This window comes from Aulonocara sp. 'chitande type north' Nkhata Bay, linkage group LG2 (genome assembly GCF_057382095.1).
Source record: "Aulonocara sp. 'chitande type north' Nkhata Bay isolate Kocher_YH1m ecotype deep benthic linkage group LG2, A_spYH_male_GT1.1, whole genome shotgun sequence".
In the NCBI taxonomy this organism is placed as follows: domain Eukaryota; kingdom Metazoa; phylum Chordata; class Actinopteri; order Cichliformes; family Cichlidae; genus Aulonocara; species Aulonocara sp. 'chitande type north' Nkhata Bay.
Genome location: NC_141345.1, coordinates 12434037 through 12461612, shown reverse-complemented (window position 1 = coordinate 12461612; position 27576 = coordinate 12434037). Strand labels below are relative to the sequence as shown.

Genomic DNA, 27576 nt, shown 5'->3' with positions numbered 1-27576 from the left:
CTTTTGAAAGGACTTAGAGCCAAGGGAGCGAGGTTAAAGTGTTCGAAAAAATCTGAAAAAAATTTGGGTCACTTCAGACCTCATACACTCCCTATAGAAGTCTAGATACACTGATACACACCAACCAGACTCTATTGTGTTTTCTGGAGACATTGTCCACTTGACAACAATGTGTTTTATGAGGTCCAAAAAAAACAATATTGGGTCTTTAAAGGGACAATGATGTAATATGTAAATAGCTCATCATTACCATGAATACACATCTGACAGGACACAGGATTACTGGAACATCATTTTATTAGTGTTCTTGGATCTGAACATTAATTTTAACCATAAATAAAAAAAGAAATCTATGGACAAAAATGCCCACGCTTCCCACAGAAATATAAAAATATAGAAAACAGAAAAATTAAAAACATTTAAAATGAATTTTAATAGTTTAAAGGTAAATATTAAGGGGAGAAAATATGCATTTATAATTTTTTATTTTAAATATAACCCGTCAAAAAAAACCCTAAATAAATTAAATGTAAAAATTATGAAATACAAACTACTTCTGTATTTAACAAGAACTTTTTTTTCTTTAAACAGAACATCAGTGTTAACAACAATTGGCAATCTGACCAAGATGTAAAACCACAGCTCTCTAAACAGTTATTTTAGTTCATTTTTTTCTGCCTTTTTGCAGTTAATCCTCTGTTTCTTACAAAATCTCTTATGTTTTGAACTGTTCTTCCTGCCAACACCGGATCTTCTACCAATTTGCAATGACTGCATTCATTTTTGGTGGCTAGTTTCCCTTCGTTTATGTGGTCTTTAAAATGCCTCATCACTGCAGCAACCTCAGCCTTGGACCACATGTTTTTGGGAGCTCTTCGGGAATTGTGGGATTGAGCAGCATTTTTCTCTGGAAGATATATAAAGTAGTAGTAGTTAAAACAAACAAAAAACCAAACAAAAAAAACAAAAAACATTTGGTGGTTAAAAGAATGGATGCTACCCTGTACTAACTTCTGAAATGTGTTGCTACCATCAATATCAAAACGAGCTAAAATTCTCTTTGAAAATTTATCAAATTTCTAAAATGAGACATTTAGTGTTCCGCTGTGAATAAAAGACTGAATAAAAAGTTGAATAAAAGTCTCTTGATGCATGCTCAATCATCCAGGTAAGTAAATCCCAAAACGTTGATTCTGTTAATCTGGACGTAGCGTTTTCAGTGGGAGAAACATTTTGTCACTCATCCAAGTGACTTTTTGCCACCACTCTGCAGTTTGCCATATGTTGCAAAGTGATGAAACAATAATAAGCTTAGAGAACCAACTGCACCCCTTACCTTCAGAGGGAGCAGCAGTCTCACTTGCTGCAGGCATTGTGAGTGGTCCTTCATCTGCTGATTACACAATTTGATTAAGTTTTAATATTTGTAACAAACATTTTATCCACAGAAACCAAGCTAGTGGTAACTTACCACAATCTACAGTGTCTTGGAGCTGCGCTGTGTTTGTGGAATCAGCTACTGCATGTACAGGCTCACTGGTGCCACACGCCAACATTGTGAGTGCTGTGTCATCATCATCTGATTCACTCTCACTGTCCTTTGTTTCAGCATCACTTAATGCAATTTCATCTGAGAAATTGTGGGAAAACCCCCCCAAAAAACCAAACACAAACCCCCCAAAAACCTCACATTAACAACGAGATATGACAAAATACAGAACAAATACTGGAAATTATAGTACATAGTTTTACTATTTAAGGCCACCACTCTGCAGTTTGCCAAATGTTGCAAAGTGATGAAACAATAGACTTCAAGAACCTTAAATCATGGACATTTAACAGAATGGTCTGTGCTTTTAGGTTTTAATTCTGTTGATAAAGCATAATATTCAACTACTGCCCTAATATTTGCTCCTTTCAATACAAACCTTCTATTTTGATCTCATCCAGTGATTTCCCCTGGATCTGGGAAAGTTGTCCTTTTTCCAGTGTTAAAAGCAGTTTGGAAATCTTGGCCAGCTGTGTTGTGGGAACTGGTAATCTGTAGAATTCGCGGTGAACGCGGATATCATGACCCAGGAAATCTGCAACCTGATCAAGTTCGTTGTTTTTCAAATTAAGGACTTGTGAGAGTGTGGCAACATGTTTTCTGAGCTGTGTCGATCTTAGATACTCAGGCTGCTTTGCTCCACACTGGTGTGCATGAACACGCAAGGAGTCCATTCCTCTGTAATGACTCATTGATCGGGGTCTTGCAAAGAGGTAGATATTAGTGGCACAAATACCACAGTCAGGCCTCCTACTAACCAGTAGTGACAGAGCATCCAGCATGCTTGGTGTTAGCAGAACTGGAACATTTCTGTCCCTTTTTCCCATTATTTCTATTCTACAGAAATAGTTACAGAGTCTCTGTTCCATTTCTGAGAGCCCCATGGCAACATCTGTGTGGAGTGCTGTTTTGTCTCTTTCAAGAAAACTTTTGAGGCGCATCTTTGAAACCTCTCCAGAACGTCTTCGGTTGAACACAATGATTTGTGAGAGTGTAACTTGTGCAAGTTGGGCATAATTCTGAGCTGTGGCTTCGTTCTCCAAGCTGCAAAAGGCACTTTCTGCAGATTTTTGAAGGTAGTGATGGAGAATCCGAACATCTTCTGTAAAGGGCAATGTTGATGGCTTGTTAAACTTTGCCTCACTCAATGTGTTCAAGGCACGGTGAGACACCATCTCAGACCATTTGGAGACATACAACTTCTTGAACGCATCAGTGGACTTGATTAGGGCTTCATCCTCTGTCATGAGGGCACGACAATGGATAATGTCAGACATTTTATGCAGTGTATGTCCCAGTTTCAGCGCAAGGCTTGGAGTTTTGTATGACAGTGTCTCTTCATCAAAACCTGAAACTTTCTTTACTGCTTGCACAACTCTCTGGAAATTAGCAGGCTTAATAGCTTCTTCCATGTTATGCACTGAGAATTCTGTGCGCAGACACAACAACAAACGTCCCGCTTCACGAAGCTTCTGTCGTATATAATCATACTTTGTAGGGTCTTGTCCATGTTTATTGTAGAGGGACTGGGCAAACTGAATAACAGTAAAGTCATTTCGCACAGCTGAGGCAATCTCATCTTGTTTCATAACAGCAAGAACCTTCCAGACTCCACTTGACACCTGCGGATAACACTGAGACTCCAGAGTTAAAGCCAGGCCGAGTACTTTGGTTCTTCCAGGTTCTTTATCCGTGTCATCTTTTGGTTTGTTAGGACATCTGCGGACATGTCTCCAAAGATCCTTGCGAACATACATCCCTTGACAATAAAAGCAATGAGCAAACTTTCCCTCTACTGCTTTAATCTTGGGTCTTCTCTTCACTTTCAGTGGTCCCACTCCACCATGCAAAACTGCAGCATTATGCTTAAAATTTCCCTTATTTCTCAATTTCTCTAACAGACTTTTACGCTCGTTTGAGTCTCTAGGCAGGGAAAATGCATGCACAACATCAGGAGCCGTTTTGTGCGTTTTCAGGTGGCGGGAAATTTTAGCTTGTGGTTTGCCACAAAAATAGCAGTAATTTCTTTTACTTAAAGTCATTTTTTCTGATTCAGTTTCGCAAAGCTCACTTTTATCTTGTGGCTTGTCCTTTGTCAAGTTGTGGATTAAATTCGTTGAATCTGATTGTTCATGCGCTTTGGAGATGTCATCTTGGCATAGCAGACCTTTTGATGTGCTTGGCAATAATGAGATGTCTTCATCTGAATCTTCATCATATGACTCTGAATCTGGCACATATTCTTCTTCTGATATGCTGTGGTTGCCATCATCATCGCTTGATATTTGATCCAGAACTGAATGTGGCAATCCATCCTCCCCTGAATATTCAGAAATTTCTTCTTTCTGGAATGTAAGAACAAAAGTTTTTTTAATTGATCAATACTTTAGACAGGTAAAAAATAAACTGAAAAAAAGTCAAGCCAAATATGAATGGGATACACACCTGTGTTGACTGGTGGCAATTCTGATTTGCCAATTTTGCAAGGCAAGATTTGTGCCAGACCCCTAAACAAACTGAAACACATTTTGATAGACTTAATTTAGCTTTGCAGTTCTATTTAAGTGAAGTAGTTTTTTGTCAAAGCATTGCAGTAATGTCAAATGCTGAAAAAAAAAAAAAAAAAAAAAAACTGTTCACATTAAGGATATTTTAATGACTACACATACACTGCTAATCCCCCTCCCCCCCCCAAAAAAGGACATCCCAGATGTGAATGAAGGAATTATTCTTATTAAATACTTTGTTCTTTAGGTAGTTGAGTGGCATGAAAGTGTGTAGTTGAATGTGTGTGGCCTCCAGATGCCTGTACGACTTCCCTACAATGCCTGGGCATGCTCGGGATGAGGTGGCGGATGGTCTCCTGAAGGATCTCCTCCAAGACCTGGACTAAAGCATCTGCCAACCCCTGGACAGTTTGTGGTGGATGGAGTGAGACATGATGTCCCAGATGTGCTCAATTGGATTCAGGTCTGGGGAACAGGCGGGCCAGTCCATAGCATCAATGCCTTTGTCATGGAGGAACTGCTGACATACTCCAGCCACATGAGGCCCAGTGTCGTCTCGCATTAGGTGGACCCCAGGGCCAAATGCACCAGCATGTGGTCTCACAAAGGGTCCGAGGACCTCATCTTGTTACCCAATGACAGTCAGGCTCTCTGGCAGGCACAGAAATGCCACCCCTCACCATTACTGACCCACTGCCAATATGATCATGCTGGAGGATGTTGCAGGCAGCAGAACATTCCCCACGGCATCTCCAGACTGTCACGTGCTCAGTTTGAACCTCCTTTCAGCTGTGAGGAGCATAGGGTGCCCGTGCTGAAGTTGCCAAACTTTGTGTTTTCTGGCAAATGCCAAACATCCTGCATGGTGTTGGACTGCAAGCTCAATCCCCACCTGTGGATGCTGGACCCTCAAGCCACCCTCATGAAGTCAGTTTCTGACCATTTGAGCAGACAGATGCACATTTGTGGCCTGTTTGAGGTCATTTTGCAGGGCTCCTCTTGTTCCTCCTTGCACAAAGGTGGAGGTAGCGGTCCTGCTGCTGGGTTGTTGCCCTCCTATGGCCTACTCCACATCCAGGTAGCACCTCCATGCTCTGGACACTACACTAACAGACACAGCAAACCTTCTTGCCACAGCTCACATTGATGTGCTACGCTAGATGAGCTGCACTACCTGAGCCCCTTGTGTGGGTTGTAGACTGTCTCATGCTACCACTAAAATGAAATCACCGCCAGCATTCAAAAGTGACCATAACATCAGCCAGAAAGCATAGGTGCTGAGAAGTGGTCTGTGGTCACCACCTGCAGAACCAGTCCTTTATTATGGTGAATTGACTATAATTTCCACTTGTTGTCTACTCTATTTGCAAAACAGCATGTGAAACTGGTTGTCAGTGTTACTTCCTAAGTGAACAGTTTGATTTCACAGAAGTGTGACTGACTTGGAGTAACATCGCATTGTTTAAGTGTTCCCTTTATTATTTTGAGCAGTTTATGTTATGGAATGGGGAATTGAGGACAATCCCAAGTATACCATTTTTACAAGGTCCTGCACCAATGAGGTAATACTGCATTTCTTTAATTAGACGTGACCACCCATTAATTAAAAAGGGAGCAGTGTTCATTTCAGCACGTCTTAACTTGTTGAACTCTATTAATGCTTTTTACTATACACTGTACCTATTCACTAAATGTCTCACCTTTGCACTTAAAGCCAAGCCACTTGAGGGAGGAAACCGGTCCCACACACTGAATGCACTTGTCCAAAGATGATATTGTTGTGCACACCAGACGATGATTGTGACACTGTTAGCAAAATATTGCAACATTTATTTGTTTTGGACAGTTGGAAAGGTGTGTTTTCAATTCAGTTGCAGATATCAACTAATAAACTTCGTCCATGTAAATCACATCACACCCAGGTGACTGCCAAACACACACACACACACAGCATCCATAAAGAATGATGATAGATTAAATTATTAGTTCATTAAGTGGTACACTGGATTATATTTACCCTTTCAGGCTCTGGATGTTTCAGGTCCAGATCATTGTTTGGAAAGCTGTTTGGTTGCGGCTTTAGGCAGCTCACAGTCTTCTGAATCTGGCTGGTCTCAGTCTTCGTGTGTAACAGATAGAGAATGAAGACAAAAGAACAGTAATCTGACAGTTACTAAAAATGCATCACTCAAGAGGATGAATAGACCATTTCACTATCGGCAAATAGCGTAAGGTACACATCGTGCATGAGAAACATTCATTAAAATCTGTCCTAGGTCAATGTTACCTCTTCAAAATCTTGCACTGAAGAAGAATGCATGGCTTCTGAGCCTTGCTGAGGCATTTCTTCATCAAGATCCTGCAACAAAGAAAAGATGGCACAAAGATTAGACCAAGTGCTCTTCTTGCAACTGTACTGGGCAGGCCTGTGCTTCTGTCTTTAATTTGCATGTGTGTGTGTGTGTGTGTGTGTGTGGGGGGGGGGGGGGGGGGGGGGGGCTTTTCACTCAAGAAATGTTTTCTTCTGAAAAAAATACTGGCTACAATAGTTAACAACTGATTCCTTTGCAATCATCCACCCTCTTCCACTTATCCTTATCAGGATTGTGGGGTAGCAGTTTTGGGGCCTATACCAGCTACCATAGGGCAGTACAACCTGGACAGATCACCAGTCTAACATGGAAGGACAAGCATTTGCATTCACACCAAAGGGCAGTTTTGAATCACCAGTTAACCTAACCCCATAAGCTACATCTTTGGACTGTGGGAAGAAGCCAGAGTACACAGCCAGAGAGAGCCCATGCACTAAAGCAGTAAAAAGTGCCTAAAAGAAGTTAAGAAGTTGTATAGTACTATCTATCTTAATGTTCAAGCCTGAGTTTCAAAAAATTTCAACATAGAAACAAAGCACATGCAGTCAGTTCTGCATGCTGTAGGTCAAACTGTCAAGACATACGAGAAGACCCCTCCTAAAACCAGAGTGATGTCACCATGAAGCAAACTTTGACGGAGTCCCCCAATAACAGTGTGGTCCTCCTAAGTCACATTTGGGTGGTTAACACACACACACACACTCAGATGTTATCCAGACTTGCACTTTGAAACAATGAAAAGGACCTACAAGCCACAGTCCATGTAAATCACATCACACCCAGGTGACTGCCAAACACAAACACACACACAGCATCCATAAAGAATGATGATAGATTAAATTATTAGTTCATTAAGTGGTACACTGGATTATATTTACCCTTTCAGGCTCTGGATGTTTCAGGTCCAGATCATTGTTTGGAAAGCTGTTTGGTTGCGGCTTTAGGCAGCTCACAGTCTTCTGAATCTGGCTGGTCTCAGTCTTCGTGTGTAACAGATAGAGAATGAAGACAAAAGAACAGTAATCTGACAGTTACTAAAAATGCATCACTCAAGAGGATGAATAGACCATTTCACTATCGGCAAATAGCGTAAGGTACACATCGTGCATGAGAAACATTCATTAAAATCTGTCCTAGGTCAATGTTACCTCTTCAAAATCTTGCACTGAAGAAGAATGCATGGCTTCTGAGCCTTGCTGAGGCATTTCTTCATCAAGATCCTGCAACAAAGAAAAGATGGCACAAAGATTAGACCAAGTGCTCTTCTTGCAACTGTACTGGGCAGTCCTGTGCTTCTGTCTTTAATTTGCATGTGTGTGTGTGTGTGTGGGGGGGGGGGGGGCTTTCCACTCAAGAAATGTTTTCTTCTGAAAAAAATACTGGCTACAATAATTAACAACTGATTCCTTTGCAATCATCCATCCTCTTCCACTTATCCTTATCAGGATTGTGGGGTAGCAGTTTTGGGGCCTATACCAGCTACCATAGGGCAGTACAACCTGGACAGATCGCCAGTCTAACATGGAAGGACAAGCATTTGCATTCACACCAAAGGGCAGTTTTGAATCACCAGTTAACCTAACCCCATAAGCTACATCTTTGGACTGTGGGAAGAAGCCAGAGTACACAGCCAGAGAGAGCCCATGCATTACAGCAGTAAAAAGTGCCTAAAACAAGTTAAGAAGTTGTATAGTACTATCTATCTTAATGTTCAAGCCTGAGTTTCAAAAAATTTCAACATAGAAACAAAGCACATGCAGTCAGCTCTGCATGCTGTAGGTCAAACTGTCAAGACATACGAGAAGACCCCTCCTAAAACCAGAGTGATGTCACCATGAAGCAAACTTTGACGGAGTCCCCCAATAACAGTGTGGTCCTCCTAAGTCACATTTGGGTGGTTAACACACACACACACACACACACACACACACTCAGATGTTATCCAGACTTGCACTTTGAAACAATGAAAAGGACCTACAAGCCACGGTCCATGTAAATCACATCACACCCAGGTGACTGCCAAACACACACACACACAGCATCCATAAAGAATGATGATAGATTAAATTATTAGTTCATTAAGTGGTACACTGGATTATATTTACCCTTTCAGGCTCTGGATGTTTCAGGTCCAGATCATTGTTTGGAAAGCTGTTTGGTTGCGGCTTTAGGCAGCTCACAGTCTTCTGAATCTGGCTGGTCTCAGTCTTCGTGTGTAACAGATAGAGAATGAAGACAAAAGAACAGTAATCTGACAGTTACTAAAAATGCATCACTCAAGAGGATGAATAGACCATTTCACTATCGGCAAATAGCGTAAGGTACACATCGTGCATGAGAAACATTCATTAAAATCTGTCCTAGGTCAATGTTACCTCTTCAAAATCTTGCACTGAAGAAGAATGCATGGCTTCTGAGCCTTGCTGAGGCATTTCTTCATCAAGATCCTGCAACAAAGAAAAGATGGCACAAAGATTAGACCAAGTGCTCTTCTTGCAACTGTACTGGGCAGTCCTGTGCTTCTGTCTTTAATTTGCATGTGTGTGTGTGTGTGTGTGTGTGGGGGGGGGGGGGGGGGGCTTTCCACTCAAGAAATGTTTTCTTCTGAAAAAAATACTGGCTACAATAATTAACAACTGATTCCTTTGCAATCATCCATCCTCTTCCACTTATCCTTATCAGGATTGTGGGGTAGCAGTTTTGGGGCCTATACCAGCTACCATAGGGCAGTACAACCTGGACAGATCGCCAGTCTAACATGGAAGGACAAGCATTTGCATTCACACCAAAGGGCAGTTTTGAATCACCAGTTAACCTAACCCCATAAGCTACATCTTTGGACTGTGGGAAGAAGCCAGAGTACACAGCCAGAGAGAGCCCATGCATTACAGCAGTAAAAAGTGCCTAAAACAAGTTAAGAAGTTGTATAGTACTATCTATCTTAATGTTCAAGCCTGAGTTTCAAAAAATTTCAACATAGAAACAAAGCACATGCAGTCAGCTCTGCATGCTGTAGGTCAAACTGTCAAGACATACGAGAAGACCCCTCCTAAAACCAGAGTGATGTCACCATGAAGCAAACTTTGACGGAGTCCCCCAATAACAGTGTGGTCCTCCTAAGTCACATTTGGGTGGTTAACACACACACACACACACACACTCAGATGTTATCCAGACTTGCACTTTGAAACAATGAAAAGGACCTACAAGCCACAGTCCATGTAAATCACATCACACCCAGGTGACTGCCAAACACAAACACACACACAGCATCCATAAAGAATGATGATAGATTAAATTATTAGTTCATTAAGTGGTACACTGGATTATATTTACCCTTTCAGGATCTGGATGTTTCAGGTCCAGATCATTGTTTGGAAAGCTGTTTGGTTGCGGCTTTAGGCAGCTCACAGTCTTCTGAATCTGGCTGGTCTCAGTCTTCGTGTGTAACAGATAGAGAATGAAGACAAAAGAACAGTAATCTGACAGTTACTAAAAATGCATCACTCAAGAGGATGAATAAACCATTTCACTATCGGCAAATAGCGTAAGGTACACATCGTGCATGAGAAACATTCATTAAAATCTGTCCTAGGTCAATGTTACCTCTTCAAAATCTTGCACTGAAGAAGAATGCATGGCTTCTGAGCCTTGCTGAGGCATTTCTTCATCAAGATCCTGCAACAAAGAAAAGATGGCACAAAGATTAGACCAAGTGCTCTTCTTGCAACTGTACTGGGCAGTCCTGTGCTTCTGTCTTTAATTTGCATGTGTGTGTGTGTGTGTGTGTGTGTGTGTGGGGGGGGGGGGGGGGGGGGGCTTTCCACTCAAGAAATGTTTTCTTCTGAAAAAAATACTGGCTACAATAATTAACAACTGATTCCTTTGCAATCATCCATCCTCTTCCACTTATCCTTATCAGGATTGTGGGGTAGCAGTTTTGGGGCCTATACCAGCTACCATAGGGCAGTACAACCTGGACAGATCGCCAGTCTAACATGGAAGGACAAGCATTTGCATTCACACCAAAGGGCAGTTTTGAATCACCAGTTAACCTAACCCCATAAGCTACATCTTTGGACTGTGGGAAGAAGCCAGAGTACACAGCCAGAGAGAGCCCATGCATTACAGCAGTAAAAAGTGCCTAAAACAAGTTAAGAAGTTGTATAGTACTATCTATCTTAATGTTCAAGCCTGAGTTTCAAAAAATTTCAACATAGAAACAAAGCACATGCAGTCAGCTCTGCATGCTGTAGGTCAAACTGTCAAGACATACGAGAAGACCCCTCCTAAAACCAGAGTGATGTCACCATGAAGCAAACTTTGACGGAGTCCCCCAATAACAGTGTGGTCCTCCTAAGTCACATTTGGGTGGTTAACACACACACACACACACACACTCAGATGTTATCCAGACTTGCACTTTGAAACAATGAAAAGGACCTACAAGCCACGGTCCATGTAAATCACATCACACCCAGGTGACTGCCAAACACACACACACACACAGCATCCATAAAGAATGATGATAGATTAAATTATTAGTTCATTAAGTGGTACACTGGATTATATTTACCCTTTCAGGCTCTGGATGTTTCAGGTCCAGATCATTGTTTGGAAAGCTGTTTGGTTGCGGCTTTAGGCAGCTCACAGTCTTCTGAATCTGGCTGGTCTCAGTCTTCGTGTGTAACAGATAGAGAATGAAGACAAAAGAACAGTAATCTGACAGTTACTAAAAATGCATCACTCAAGAGGATGAATAGACCATTTCACTATCGGCAAATAGCGTAAGGTACACATCGTGCATGAGAAACATTCATTAAAATCTGTCCTAGGTCAATGTTACCTCTTCAAAATCTTGCACTGAAGAAGAATGCATGGCTTCTGAGCCTTGCTGAGGCATTTCTTCATCAAGATCCTGCAACAAAGAAAAGATGGCACAAAGATTAGACCAAGTGCTCTTCTTGCAACTGTACTGGGCAGGCCTGTGCTTCTGTCTTTAATTTGCATGTGTGTGTGTGTGTGTGGGGGGGGGGGGGGGGGGGGGGGGCTTTCCACTCAAGAAATGTTTTCTTCTGAAAAAAATACTGGCTACAATAGTTAACAACTGATTCCTTTGCAATCATCCATCCTCTTCCACTTATCCTTATCAGGATTGTGGGGTAGCAGTTTTGGGGCCTATACCAGCTACCATAGGGCAGTACAACCTGGACAGATCGCCAGTCTAACATGGAAGGACAAGCATTTGCATTCACACCAAAGGGCAGTTTTGAATCACCAGTTAACCTAACCCCATAAGCTACATCTTTGGACTGTGGGAAGAAGCCAGAGTACACAGCCAGAGAGAGCCCATGCATTACAGCAGTAAAAAGTGCCTAAAACAAGTTAAGAAGTTGTATAGTACTATCTATCTTAATGTTCAAGCCTGAGTTTCAAAAAATTTCAACATAGAAACAAAGCACATGCAGTCAGCTCTGCATGCTGTAGGTCAAACTGTCAAGACATACGAGAAGACCCCTCCTAAAACCAGAGTGATGTCACCATGAAGCAAACTTTGACGGAGTCCCCCAATAACAGTGTGGTCCTCCTAAGTCACATTTGGGTGGTTAACACACACACACACACACACTCAGATGTTATCCAGACTTGCACTTTGAAACAATGAAAAGGACCTACAAGCCACAGTCCATGTAAATCACATCACACCCAGGTGACTGCCAAACACACACACACACAGCATCCATAAAGAATGATGATAGATTAAATTATTAGTTCATTAAGTGGTACACTGGATTATATTTACCCTTTCAGGCTCTGGATGTTTCAGGTCCAGATCATTGTTTGGAAAGCTGTTTGGTTGCGGCTTTAGGCAGCTCACAGTCTTCTGAATCTGGCTGGTCTCAGTCTTCGTGTGTAACAGATAGAGAATGAAGACAAAAGAACAGTAATCTGACAGTTACTAAAAATGCATCACTCAAGAGGATGAATAGACCATTTCACTATCGGCAAATAGCGTAAGGTACACATCGTGCATGAGAAACATTCATTAAAATCTGTCCTAGGTCAATGTTACCTCTTCAAAATCTTGCACTGAAGAAGAATGCATGGCTTCTGAGCCTTGCTGAGGCATTTCTTCATCAAGATCCTGCAACAAAGAAAAGATGGCACAAAGATTAGACCAAGTGCTCTTCTTGCAACTGTACTGGGCAGGCCTGTGCTTCTGTCTTTAATTTGCATGTGTGTGTGTGTGTGGGGGGGGGCTTTCCACTCAAGAAATGTTTTCTTCTGAAAAAAATACTGGCTACAATAATTAACAACTGATTCCTTTGCAATCATCCATCCTCTTCCACTTATCCTTATCAGGATTGTGGGGTAGCAGTTTTGGGGCCTATACCAGCTACCATAGGGCAGTACAACCTGGACAGATCGCCAGTCTAACATGGAAGGACAAGCATTTGCATTCACACCAAAGGGCAGTTTTGAATCACCAGTTAACCTAACCCCATAAGCTACATCTTTGGACTGTGGGAAGAAGCCAGAGTACACAGCCAGAGAGAGCCCATGCATTACAGCAGTAAAAAGTGCCTAAAACAAGTTAAGAAGTTGTATAGTACTATCTATCTTAATGTTCAAGCCTGAGTTTCAAAAAATTTCAACATAGAAACAAAGCACATGCAGTCAGCTCTGCATGCTGTAGGTCAAACTGTCAAGACATACGAGAAGACCCCTCCTAAAACCAGAGTGATGTCACCATGAAGCAAACTTTGACGGAGTCCCCCAATAACAGTGTGGTCCTCCTAAGTCACATTTGGGTGGTTAACACACACACACACACACACTCAGATGTTATCCAGACTTGCACTTTGAAACAATGAAAAGGACCTACAAGCCACGGTCCATGTAAATCACATCACACCCAGGTGACTGCCAAACACACACACACACAGCATCCATAAAGAATGATGATAGATTAAATTATTAGTTCATTAAGTGGTACACTGGATTATATTTACCCTTTCAGGCTCTGGATGTTTCAGGTCCAGATCATTGTTTGGAAAGCTGTTTGGTTGTGGCTTTAGGCAGCTCACAGTCTTCTGAATCTGGCTGGTCTCAGTCTTCGTGTGTAACAGATAGAGAATGAAGACAAAAGAACAGTAATCTGACAGTTACTAAAAATGCATCACTCAAGAGGATGAATAGACCATTTCACTATCGGCAAATAGCGTAAGGTACACATCGTGCATGAGAAACATTCATTAAAATCTGTCCTAGGTCAATGTTACCTCTTCAAAATCTTGCACTGAAGAAGAATGCATGGCTTCTGAGCCTTGCTGAGGCATTTCTTCATCAAGATCCTGCAACAAAGAAAAGATGGCACAAAGATTAGACCAAGTGCTCTTCTTGCAACTGTACTGGGCAGTCCTGTGCTTCTGTCTTTAATTTGCATGTGTGTGTGTGTGTGTGGGGGGGGGGGGGGCTTTCCACTCAAGAAATGTTTTCTTCTGAAAAAAATACTGGCTACAATAATTAACAACTGATTCCTTTGCAATCATCCATCCTCTTCCACTTATCCTTATCAGGATTGTGGGGTAGCAGTTTTGGGGCCTATACCAGCTACCATAGGGCAGTACAACCTGGACAGATCGCCAGTCTAACATGGAAGGACAAGCATTTGCATTCACACCAAAGGGCAGTTTTGAATCACCAGTTAACCTAACCCCATAAGCTACATCTTTGGACTGTGGGAAGAAGCCAGAGTACACAGCCAGAGAGAGCCCATGCATTACAGCAGTAAAAAGTGCCTAAAACAAGTTAAGAAGTTGTATAGTACTATCTTAATGTTCAAGCCTGAGTTTCAAAAAATTTCAACATAGAAACAAAGCACATGCAGTCAGCTCTGCATGCTGTAGGTCAAACTGTCAAGACATACGAGAAGACCCCTCCTAAAACCAGAGTGATGTCACCATGAAGCAAACTTTGACGGAGTCCCCCAATAACAGTGTGGTCCTCCTAAGTCACATTTGGGTGGTTAACACACACACACACACACACTCAGATGTTATCCAGACTTGCACTTTGAAACAATGAAAAGGACCTACAAGCCACGGTCCATGTAAATCACATCACACCCAGGTGACTGCCAAACACACACACACACACAGCATCCATAAAGAATGATGATAGATTAAATTATTAGTTCATTAAGTGGTACACTGGATTATATTTACCCTTTCAGGCTCTGGATGTTTCAGGTCCAGATCATTGTTTGGAAAGCTGTTTGGTTGCGGCTTTAGGCAGCTCACAGTCTTCTGAATCTGGCTGGTCTCAGTCTTCGTGTGTAACAGATAGAGAATGAAGACAAAAGAACAGTAATCTGACAGTTACTAAAAATGCATCACTCAAGAGGATGAATAGACCATTTCACTATCGGCAAATAGCGTAAGGTACACATCGTGCATGAGAAACATTCATTAAAATCTGTCCTAGGTCAATGTTACCTCTTCAAAATCTTGCACTGAAGAAGAATGCATGGCTTCTGAGCCTTGCTGAGGCATTTCTTCATCAAGATCCTGCAACAAAGAAAAGATGGCACAAAGATTAGACCAAGTGCTCTTCTTGCAACTGTACTGGGCAGGCCTGTGCTTCTGTCTTTAATTTGCATGTGTGTGTGTGTGTGTGTGTGGGGGGGGGGGGGGGGGGGGGGGCTTTCCACTCAAGAAATGTTTTCTTCTGAAAAAAATACTGGCTACAATAGTTAACAACTGATTCCTTTGCAATCATCCATCCTCTTCCACTTATCCTTATCAGGATTGTGGGGTAGCAGTTTTGGGGCCTATACCAGCTACCATAGGGCAGTACAACCTGGACAGATCGCCAGTCTAACATGGAAGGACAAGCATTTGCATTCACACCAAAGGGCAGTTTTGAATCACCAGTTAACCTAACCCCATAAGCTACATCTTTGGACTGTGGGAAGAAGCCAGAGTACACAGCCAGAGAGAGCCCATGCATTACAGCAGTAAAAAGTGCCTAAAACAAGTTAAGAAGTTGTATAGTACTATCTATCTTAATGTTCAAGCCTGAGTTTCAAAAAATTTCAACATAGAAACAAAGCACATGCAGTCAGCTCTGCATGCTGTAGGTCAAACTGTCAAGACATACGAGAAGACCCCTCCTAAAACCAGAGTGATGTCACCATGAAGCAAACTTTGACGGAGTCCCCCAATAACAGTGTGGTCCTCCTAAGTCACATTTGGGTGGTTAACACACACACACACACACACTCAGATGTTATCCAGACTTGCACTTTGAAACAATGAAAAGGACCTACAAGCCACAGTCCATGTAAATCACATCACACCCAGGTGACTGCCAAACACACACACACACAGCATCCATAAAGAATGATGATAGATTAAATTATTAGTTCATTAAGTGGTACACTGGATTATATTTACCCTTTCAGGCTCTGGATGTTTCAGGTCCAGATCATTGTTTGGAAAGCTGTTTGGTTGCGGCTTTAGGCAGCTCACAGTCTTCTGAATCTGGCTGGTCTCAGTCTTCGTGTGTAACAGATAGAGAATGAAGACAAAAGAACAGTAATCTGACAGTTACTAAAAATGCATCACTCAAGAGGATGAATAGACCATTTCACTATCGGCAAATAGCGTAAGGTACACATCGTGCATGAGAAACATTCATTAAAATCTGTCCTAGGTCAATGTTACCTCTTCAAAATCTTGCACTGAAGAAGAATGCATGGCTTCTGAGCCTTGCTGAGGCATTTCTTCATCAAGATCCTGCAACAAAGAAAAGATGGCACAAAGATTAGACCAAGTGCTCTTCTTGCAACTGTACTGGGCAGGCCTGTGCTTCTGTCTTTAATTTGCATGTGTGTGTGTGTGTGTGTGTGTGGGGGGGGGGGGGGGGGGGGGGGGGCTTTCCACTCAAGAAATGTTTTCTTCTGAAAAAAATACTGGCTACAATAGTTAACAACTGATTCCTTTGCAATCATCCATCCTCTTCCACTTATCCTTATCAGGATTGTGGGGTAGCAGTTTTGGGGCCTATACCAGCTACCATAGGGCAGTACAACCTGGACAGATCGCCAGTCTAACATGGAAGGACAAGCATTTGCATTCACACCAAAGGGCAGTTTTGAATCACCAGTTAACCTAACCCCATAAGCTACATCTTTGGACTGTGGGAAGAAGCCAGAGTACACAGCCAGAGAGAGCCCATGCATTACAGCAGTAAAAAGTGCCTAAAACAAGTTAAGAAGTTGTATAGTACTATCTATCTTAATGTTCAAGCCTGAGTTTCAAAAAATTTCAACATAGAAACAAAGCACATGCAGTCAGCTCTGCATGCTGTAGGTCAAACTGTCAAGACATATGAGAAGACCCCTCCTAAAACCAGAGTGATGTCACCATGAAGCAAACTTTGACGGAGTCCCCCAATAACAGTGTGGTCCTCCTAAGTCACATTTGGGTGGTTAACACACACACACACACACACACTCAGATGTTATCCAGACTTGCACTTTGAAACAATGAAAAGGACCTACAAGCCACGGTCCATGTAAATCACATCACACCCAGGTGACTGCCAAACACACACACACACACAGCATCCATAAAGAATGATGATAGATTAAATTATTAGTTCATTAAGTGGTACACTGGATTATATTTACCCTTTCAGGCTCTGGATGTTTCAGGTCCAGATCATTGTTTGGAAAGCTGTTTGGTTGCGGCTTTAGGCAGCTCACAGTCTTCTGAATCTGGCTGGTCTCAGTCTTCGTGTGTAACAGATAGAGAATGAAGACAAAAGAACAGTAATCTGACAGTTACTAAAAATGCATCACTCAAGAGGATGAATAGACCATTTCACTATCGGCAAATAGCGTAAGGTACACATCGTGCATGAGAAACATTCATTAAAATCTGTCCTAGGTCAATGTTACCTCTTCAAAATCTTGCACTGAAGAAGAATGCATGGCTTCTGAGCCTTGCTGAGGCATTTCTTCATCAAGATCCTGCAACAAAGAAAAGATGGCACAAAGATTAGACCAAGTGCTCTTCTTGCAACTGTACTGGGCAGGCCTGTGCTTCTGTCTTTAATTTGCATGTGTGTGTGTGTGTGTGTGTGTGTGTGTGTGGGGGGGGGGGCTTTCCACTCAAGAAATGTTTTCTTCTGAAAAAAATACTGGCTACAATAATTAACAACTGATTCCTTTGCAATCATCCATCCTCTTCCACTTATCCTTATCAGGATTGTGGGGTAGCAGTTTTGGGGCCTATACCAGCTACCATAGGGCAGTACAACCTGGACAGATCGCCAGTCTAACATGGAAGGACAAGCATTTGCATTCACACCAAAGGGCAGTTTTGAATCACCAGTTAACCTAACCCCATAAGCTACATCTTTGGACTGTGGGAAGAAGCCAGAGTACACAGCCAGAGAGAGCCCATGCATTACAGCAGTAAAAAGTGCCTAAAACAAGTTAAGAAGTTGTATAGTACTATCTATCTTAATGTTCAAGCCTGAGTTTCAAAAAATTTCAACATAGAAACAAAGCACATGCAGTCAGCTCTGCATGCTGTAGGTCAAACTGTCAAGACATACGAGAAGACCCCTCCTAAAACCAGAGTGATGTCACCATGAAGCAAACTTTGACGGAGTCCCCCAATAACAGTGTGGTCCTCCTAAGTCACATTTGGGTGGTTAACACACACACACACACACTCAGATGTTATCCAGACTTGCACTTTGAAACAATGAAAAGGACCTACAAGCCACGGTCCATGTAAATCACATCACACCCAGGTGACTGCCAAACACACACACACACAGCATCCATAAAGAATGATGATAGATTAAATTATTAGTTCATTAAGTGGTACACTGGATTATATTTACCCTTTCAGGCTCTGGATGTTTCAGGTCCAGATCATTGTTTGGAAAGCTGTTTGGTTGTGGCTTTAGGCAGCTCACAGTCTTCTGAATCTGGCTGGTCTCAGTCTTCGTGTGTAACAGATAGAGAATGAAGACAAAAGAACAGTAATCTGACAGTTACTAAAAATGCATCACTCAAGAGGATGAATAGACCATTTCACTATCGGCAAATAGCGTAAGGTACACATCGTGCATGAGAAACATTCATTAAAATCTGTCCTAGGTCAATGTTACCTCTTCAAAATCTTGCACTGAAGAAGAATGCATGGCTTCTGAGCCTTGCTGAGGCATTTCTTCATCAAGATCCTGCAACAAAGAAAAGATGGCACAAAGATTAGACCAAGTGCTCTTCTTGCAACTGTACTGGGCAGTCCTGTGCTTCTGTCTTTAATTTGCATGTGTGTGTGTGTGTGTGTGGGGGGGGGGGGGCTTTCCACTCAAGAAATGTTTTCTTCTGAAAAAAATACTGGCTACAATAATTAACAACTGATTCCTTTGCAATCATCCATCCTCTTCCACTTATCCTTATCAGGATTGTGGGGTAGCAGTTTTGGGGCCTATACCAGCTACCATAGGGCAGTACAACCTGGACAGATCGCCAGTCTAACATGGAAGGACAAGCATTTGCATTCACACCAAAGGGCAGTTTTGAATCACCAGTTAACCTAACCCCATAAGCTACATCTTTGGACTGTGGGAAGAAGCCAGAGTACACAGCCAGAGAGAGCCCATGCATTACAGCAGTAAAAAGTGCCTAAAACAAGTTAAGAAGTTGTATAGTACTATCTTAATGTTCAAGCCTGAGTTTCAAAAAATTTCAACATAGAAACAAAGCACATGCAGTCAGCTCTGCATGCTGTAGGTCAAACTGTCAAGACATACGAGAAGACCCCTCCTAAAACCAGAGTGATGTCACCATGAAGCAAACTTTGACGGAGTCCCCCAATAACAGTGTGGTCCTCCTAAGTCACATTTGGGTGGTTAACACACACACACACACACTCAGATGTTATCCAGACTTGCACTTTGAAACAATGAAAAGGACCTACAAGCCACGGTCCATGTAAATCACATCACACCCAGGTGACTGCCAAACACACACACACACAGCATCCATAAAGAATGATGATAGATTAAATTATTAGTTCATTAAGTGGTACACTGGATTATATTTACCCTTTCAGGCTCTGGATGTTTCAGGTCCAGATCATTGTTTGGAAAGCTGTTTGGTTGCGGCTTTAGGCAGCTCACAGTCTTCTGAATCTGGCTGGTCTCAGTCTTCGTGTGTAACAGATAGAGAATGAAGACAAAAGAACAGTAATCTGACAGTTACTAAAAATGCATCACTCAAGAGGATGAATAGACCATTTCACTATCGGCAAATAGCGTAAGGTACACATCGTGCATGAGAAACATTCATTAAAATCTGTCCTAGGTCAATGTTACCTCTTCAAAATCTTGCACTGAAGAAGAATGCATGGCTTCTGAGCCTTGCTGAGGCATTTCTTCATCAAGATCCTGCAACAAAGAAAAGATGGCACAAAGATTAGACCAAGTGCTCTTCTTGCAACTGTACTGGGCAGTCCTGTGCTTCTGTCTTTAATTTGCATGTGTGTGTGTGTGTGTGTGTGGGGGGGGGGGGGGGGGGGGCTTTCCACTCAAATGTTTTCTTCTGAAAAAAATACTGGCTACAATAATTAACAACTGATTCCTTTGCAATCATCCATCCTCTTCCACTTATCCTTATCAGGATTGTGGGGTAGCAGTTTTGGGGCCTATACCAGCTACCATAGGGCAGTACAACCTGGACAGATCGCCAGTCTAACATGGAAGGACAAGCATTTGCATTCACACCAAAGGGCAGTTTTGAATCACCAGTTAACCTAACCCCATAAGCTACATCTTTGGACTGTGGGAAGAAGCCAGAGTACACAGCCAGAGAGAGCCCATGCATTACAGCAGTAAAAAGTGCCTAAAACAAGTTAAGAAGTTGTATAGTACTATCTATCTTAATGTTCAAGCCTGAGTTTCAAAAAATTTCAACATAGAAACAAAGCACATGCAGTCAGCTCTGCATGCTGTAGGTCAAACTGTCAAGACATACGAGAAGACCCCTCCTAAAACCAGAGTGATGTCACCATGAAGCAAACTTTGACGGAGTCCCCCAATAACAGTGTGGTCCTCCTAAGTCACATTTGGGTGGTTAACACACACACACACACACACACTCAGATGTTATCCAGACTTGCACTTTGAAACAATGAAAAGGACCTACAAGCCACGGTCCATGTAAATCACATCACACCCAGGTGACTGCCAAACACACACACACACAGCATCCATAAAGAATGATGATAGATTAAATTATTAGTTCATTAAGTGGTACACTGGATTATATTTACCCTTTCAGGCTCTGGATGTTTCAGGTCCAGATCATTGTTTGGAAAGCTGTTTGGTTGCGGCTTTAGGCAGCTCACAGTCTTCTGAATCTGGCTGGTCTCAGTCTTCGTGTGTAACAGATAGAGAATGAAGACAAAAGAACAGTAATCTGACAGTTACTAAAAATGCATCACTCAAGAGGATGAATAGACCATTTCACTATCGGCAAATAGCGTAAGGTACACATCGTGCATGAGAAACATTCATTAAAATCTGTCCTAGGTCAATGTTACCTCTTCAAAATCTTGCACTGAAGAAGAATGCATGGCTTCTGAGCCTTGCTGAGGCATTTCTTCATCAAGATCCTGCAACAAAGAAAAGATGGCACAAAGATTAGACCAAGTGCTCTTCTTGCAACTGTACTGGGCAGTCCTGTGCTTCTGTCTTTAATTTGCATGTGTGTGTGTGTGTGTGTGTGGGGGGGGGGGGGGGGGGGGGGGGGGGCTTTCCACTCAAATGTTTTCTTCTGAAAAAAATACTGGCTACAATAATTAACAACTGATTCCTTTGCAATCATCCATCCTCTTCCACTTATCCTTATCAGGATTGTGGGGTAGCAGTTTTGGGGCCTATACCAGCTACCATAGGGCAGTACAACCTGGACAGATCGCCAGTCTAACATGGAAGGACAAGCATTTGCATTCACACCAAAGGGCAGTTTTGAATCACCAGTTAACCTAACCCCATAAGCTACATCTTTGGACTGTGGGAAGAAGCCAGAGTACACAGCCAGAGAGAGCCCATGCATTACAGCAGTAAAAAGTGCCTAAAACAAGTTAAGAAGTTGTATAGTACTATCTATCTTAATGTTCAAGCCTGAGTTTCAAAAAATTTCAACATAGAAACAAAGCACATGCAGTCAGCTCTGCATGCTGTAGGTCAAACTGTCAAGACATACGAGAAGACCCCTCCTAAAACCAGAGTGATGTCACCATGAAGCAAACTTTGACGGAGTCCCCCAATAACAGTGTGGTCCTCCTAAGTCACATTTGGGTGGTTAACACACACACACACACACACACACAGATGTTATCCAGACTTGCACTTTGAAACAATGAAAAGGACCTACAAGCCACGGTCCATGTAAATCACATCACACCCAGGTGACTGCCAAACACACACACACACAGCATCCATAAAGAATGATGATAGATTAAATTATTAGTTCATTAAGTGGTACACTGGATTATATTTACCCTTTCAGGCTCTGGATGTTTCAGGTCCAGATCATTGTTTGGAAAGCTGTTTGGTTGCGGCTTTAGGCAGCTCACAGTCTTCTGAATCTGGCTGGTCTCAGTCTTCGTGTGTAACAGATAGAGAATGAAGACAAAAGAACAGTAATCTGACAGTTACTAAAAATGCATCACTCAAGAGGATGAATAGACCATTTCACTATCGGCAAATAGCGTAAGGTACACATCGTGCATGAGAAACATTCATTAAAATCTGTCCTAGGTCAATGTTACCTCTTCAAAATCTTGCACTGAAGAAGAATGCATGGCTTCTGAGCCTTGCTGAGGCATTTCTTCATCAAGATCCTGCAACAAAGAAAAGATGGCACAAAGATTAGACCAAGTGCTCTTCTTGCAACTGTACTGGGCAGGCCTGTGCTTCTGTCTTTAATTTGCATGTGTGTGTGTGTGTGTGTGTGTGTGGGGGGGGGGGGGGGGGGGGGGGGCTTTCCACTCAAGAAATGTTTTCTTCTGAAAAAAATACTGGCTACAATAGTTAACAACTGATTCCTTTGCAATCATCCATCCTCTTCCACTTATCCTTATCAGGATTGTGGGGTAGCAGTTTTGGGGCCTATACCAGCTACCATAGGGCAGTACAACCTGGACAGATCGCCAGTCTAACATGGAAGGACAAGCATTTGCATTCACACCAAAGGGCAGTTTTGAATCACCAGTTAACCTAACCCCATAAGCTACATCTTTGGACTGTGGGAAGAAGCCAGAGTACACAGCCAGAGAGAGCCCATGCATTACAGCAGTAAAAAGTGCCTAAAACAAGTTAAGAAGTTGTATAGTACTATCTATCTTAATGTTCAAGCCTGAGTTTCAAAAAATTTCAACATAGAAACAAAGCACATGCAGTCAGCTCTGCATGCTGTAGGTCAAACTGTCAAGACATACGAGAAGACCCCTCCTAAAACCAGAGTGATGTCACCATGAAGCAAACTTTGACAGAGTCCCCCAATAACAGTGTGGTCCTCCTAAGTCACATTTGGGTGGTTAACACACACACACACACACACACTCAGATGTTATCCAGACTTGCACTTTGAAACAATGAAAAGGACCTACAAGCCACGGTCCATGTAAATCACATCACACCCAGGTGACTGCCAAACACACACACACACAGCATCCATAAAGAATGATGATAGATTAAATTATTAGTTCATTAAGTGGTACACTGGATTATATTTACCCTTTCAGGCTCTGGATGTTTCAGGTCCAGATCATTGTTTGGAAAGCTGTTTGGTTGCGGCTTTAGGCAGCTCACAGTCTTCTGAATCTGGCTGGTCTCCGTCTTCGTGTGTAACAGATAGAAAATGAATATACAGTGCATTTTTGAAGAGGCTTTTGAAACATTAAATAAACTGTATGAGAAAGATAAGTTTCAAGCTATTGTCTTTAAAATATTCACTGTCATGTATAGAGAATTTAAGGCCCTATGATTAAGAGACAAATAGTCAGTGTGATTTCTTTATTTTTTAAGCCATTGCTAAAGGAGTAAAACAATCACCTGTAGCAGCAACGAACTGTCACTAGGGCCCATTTATCTTCAAGGGACAAAATTTAAAATGAATCTAACTAAAGAGGCTACACAGCAAAATCTCCAGTGTTAAATTAACACTAGAGAGTGTCTATATGGGTCCACACAACACTGTTGAGTGTTGAATTAACACTTTTGACAGTGTTATATGTTTAAAAGTAACCTAGTCAGTTTTGAAGATTAACAAAGACTAACACTGAGCAGTGCTGATTTTCTAACACTGGAATATTTCTAACATTTTGAGTTATTTTCCAGTGTTAGAAAATCAGCACTGCTCAGTGTTAGCCATTGTTAATCTTCAAAACTGACTAGGTTACTTTTAAACATATAACACTGTCAAAAGTGTTAATTTAACACTCAACAGTGTTGTATTTAACACTCAGAGGTGTGGACCCTTATAGACACTCTCCAGTGTTAATTTAACACTGGAGATTTTGCTGTGTAGAATCACATTAAACATCAATCACTGTTAAAATTTAGAAACCGAAAGCCATTTTTTATTTCTGCATACCTGCTGATATTTTTTTAGTGCTTTTAGAGGGCTTTGATGTGGCAGCCATCACAATTGCCTGTTTTCCATTAGTACCTACCCCTGTTTTTCCAGTAGGTTATAGTACCATGTAGTTTTTCAGTAACTACTGCACCAAGGTTCCAAGTGATCCAAAGTGATCAGAAAATTTGACATAGACTGAATGCCACCAGGTGGCTGGTCAATGGTGTCACTCGATAAGTTATGAGTGCGCCTCCTTCGTGAAAATCCAAGCCATCATTTTTGAAACTCTGAAATGTTTGAAATAGCGACCAAAATTAACAGCGTGATCCCTGAATTGAACACTAAAGTATAGACTGAGCAGCAGGCATTTTGTCACCTTGACGTCCATGCTTGCTGTGGCATTTATATCACTGGATGCTCGGCTGCATTGCTATAGTTACCCCAGGCACAGTAGGTGATACTCAATTTCAGTGAAAAACTAGATGCCCTAAGTCACGTTAAGCCAATTTGAGTAGGTACAAATGTAAAAATGGCTTAGGGTATGCAATTTATCAGTTCCAAAAAGTACAATTGTAGAAATACCTTGCATCTCCAGAGCCAATCCGAGTCACCATAATTATAGTCTATTTCTTCGCCTGGACTTATGTCTCTGCTTGCAAATAAGCATAGATGGGGCTTTCCATTGATATTTAATATTTTCATCTTAGCACTTGGACTGATGTGGTTGTCGTTGACAAGTCTGCCTAATGACCCATCTTCTTGAGATGCATCCACACTGTGGGGTTAGGCAAAAAAGTATTAGCTTAACTAGTTAGTTAGGAAGCTTTTTTTTTTCATAAATCAAAAGCAATGTGTCATTTAATCTTAATCAAACTACACTGATATAATACGCACCACCAGAGTTTTCCATCAAACTTGAATTCAAACATGAACACCTTCAGGCTGTCATGATAAACTCTGTGTCTCCGCTCACATTCTTCTTTTGTTATGAGTTTACCTCTGTATTCCAAAAGAAAGTCTCCTTTTTGGAATGGAACAGTCGTGAAAATGCCCCGACCTGAATTGCAGAGGCATACCAAGTGAGTGACAAAAGACAAAGTGACAAACTCCAAATCTAATCCAAACTAAAGACCAACTTACCTTTGAAGGCATTTATGTAGTGGATATCAAGTCCCAGTTTGTCCCTTCCAGCAGAAACATGACAGACTGCATCCTCCCGTGGAGGAATGCGTCTCCTTCGCATGTTCTCCTGTACGATTGGCTGTATTACCAAAGCATATAAAGTATTACGATTATCGTCATCATTGTCATCATCATCAGTAGTAGCAGAACTAGCAGTAGTGTAGTTTACAGCATAAACACAGCTGACTTATTCATAGTGCTAATTTATGCCTTCTTTTAAAATGTTAAAGGCCTAGTACTCAAAATGGCGACATGTGACATTTCTGTAATGGCGACTGCAGAGAGTGATACAAGTACTGAGAAAGCTTAGGCATCAAAACTGTAAGAAGTTTTTTCTTCAGGCATATAAATAAATACACGACTAAATACACTTATACCCTTGCTTTTATTTTAGGGCTGTCAGCAGAATGACAGACATTGGACAAACTGCCCGAAATTAGCTAACAGCGACATCAGGGATTTTGACTCAGACTGCGCTGGTTTAATTGTTAATCGCGTTAGTCGCGATGTCGGCATTAACACGTTTAAGCCACAATAATGCTTTAACACCGAGTAAATCCTAACACGGGTTAGCCCGCTTTATCGCGTTGACGCGGTTAGTCGTCAGCCCTATTTTATTTACTCAATGACAAACGCTGGGGCCGTTTTACTTCTTCAAAGACTCACTAACAGTCCATAAAGCATAAATTAAACCAGTTTAATATAGGCCTGTGCACCTATAATTTCATATAGTATTAAAGTCATGGTGCATTTTACATTAAAAAAGGCTTACCTTTGTGTTTTTAATCCGTCTTCGTATTGCCGTCGACATACACTTGTTAAAGGGCACGCGCGCGAAAGTTGTGGCGCCGTTTCCTGTAGGTACCGCCTATATATATAGCCTACCAATCACAATGACTTCCGGCCGTGTGTATTGAAAATGTGTATTAAATTGCAGTACCTACACACATCCACTCTAACTCGAAACGTCGCTGTGCAATACACTGGAATACACAAAAATCAGGTGAGGGGTATAGGTGGACTTTTAAGAAAATCAGAAAATCTTTTAATTATAGTTTAATAAATGAATTTACACTACAGTTTAAGCAAATACAGGTCAAAAGATAAATAATGACCTCATAAGAAGTAGAAAAAATTATTATTTAGACACTTAAAAATGCATTTACAAGTCATGTTTTAGGGGGACACATGAATACACAGCAAAAAGTCGAAATGTCCCCGGAGCCCAGGTACAGCGCAGGTCAAATGTCAATCCATACCACATAGACGCACTCACACACACACTCAGATGTTATCCAGACTTGCACTTTGAAACAATGAAAAGGACCTACAAGCCACGGTCCATGTAAATCACATCTCACCCAGGTGACTGCCAAACACACACACACAGCATCCATAAAGAATGATGATAGATTAAATTATTAGTTCATTAAGTGGTACACTGGATTATATTTACCCTTTCAGGCTCTGGATGTTTCAGGTCCAGATCATTGTTTGGAAAGCTGTTTGGTTGCGGCTTTAGGCAGCTCACAGTCTTCTGAATCTGGCTGGTCTCAGTCTTCATGTGTAACAGATAGAAAATGAAAATACAGTGCATTTTTGAAGACGCTTTTGAAACATTAAATAGCGATAATAACAAATAGCGTAAGGTACACATCGTGCATGAGAAACATTCATTAAAATCTGTCCTAGGTCAATGTTACCTCTTCAAAATCTTGCACTGAAGAAGAATGCATGGCTTCTGAGCCTTGCTGAGGCATTTCTTCATCAAGATCCTGCAACAAAGAAAAGATGGCACAAAGATTAGACCAAGTGCTCTTCTTGCAACTGTACTGGGAAGGCCTGAGCTTCTGTTTTTATTTTGCATGTGTGTGTGGGGGGGGGGGGGCTTTTCACTCAAGAAATGTTTTCTTCTGAAAAAAATACTGCCTACAATAATTAACAACTGATTCCTTTGCAATCATCCATCCTCTTCCACTTATCCTTATCAGGATTGTGGGGTAGCAGGTTTGGGGCCTATACCAGCTACCATAGGGCAGTACAACCTGGACAGATCACCAGTCTAACATGGAAGGACAAGCATTTGCATTCACACCAAAGGGCAGTTTTGAATCACCAGTTAACCTAACCCCATAAGCTACATCTTTGGACTGTGGGAAGAAGCCAGAGTACACAGCCAGAGAGAACCCATGCACTACAGCAGTAAAAAGTGCCTAAAACAAGTTAAGAAGTTGTATAGTACTATCTATCTTAATGTTCAAGCCTGAGTTTCAAACCATTTCAACATAGAAACAA

The 27576-nt window shown here is 41.7% G+C and overlaps 1 protein-coding gene across 1 annotated transcript; it reads right to left on the bottom strand.

Annotated features, from left to right (window-relative positions):
* Nucleotides 1–279: 279 nt before the first annotated feature.
* Nucleotides 280–26550, bottom strand: LOC147337465 (uncharacterized). Its single transcript, XM_086305092.1, has 29 exons — nucleotides 26054–26550; nucleotides 25240–25360; nucleotides 24994–25156; nucleotides 24682–24874; nucleotides 23259–23360; nucleotides 22292–22363; nucleotides 22022–22123; nucleotides 21059–21130; nucleotides 20789–20890; nucleotides 19833–19904; nucleotides 19563–19664; nucleotides 18621–18692; nucleotides 18351–18452; nucleotides 17395–17466; nucleotides 17125–17226; nucleotides 16157–16228; nucleotides 15887–15988; nucleotides 14927–14998; nucleotides 14657–14758; nucleotides 13712–13783; nucleotides 13442–13543; nucleotides 12502–12573; nucleotides 12232–12333; nucleotides 11275–11346; nucleotides 11005–11106; nucleotides 5757–5862; nucleotides 1472–1630; nucleotides 1337–1393; nucleotides 280–907 (listed from the first exon to the last, which is right to left on the bottom strand). The coding sequence occupies exons 1-29, from the start codon at nucleotides 26090–26092 to the stop codon at nucleotides 660–662; spliced, it is 2928 nt and encodes a 975-aa protein (XP_086161218.1). The 5' UTR covers nucleotides 26093–26550; the 3' UTR covers nucleotides 280–659.
* Nucleotides 26551–27576: the final 1026 nt, after the last annotated feature.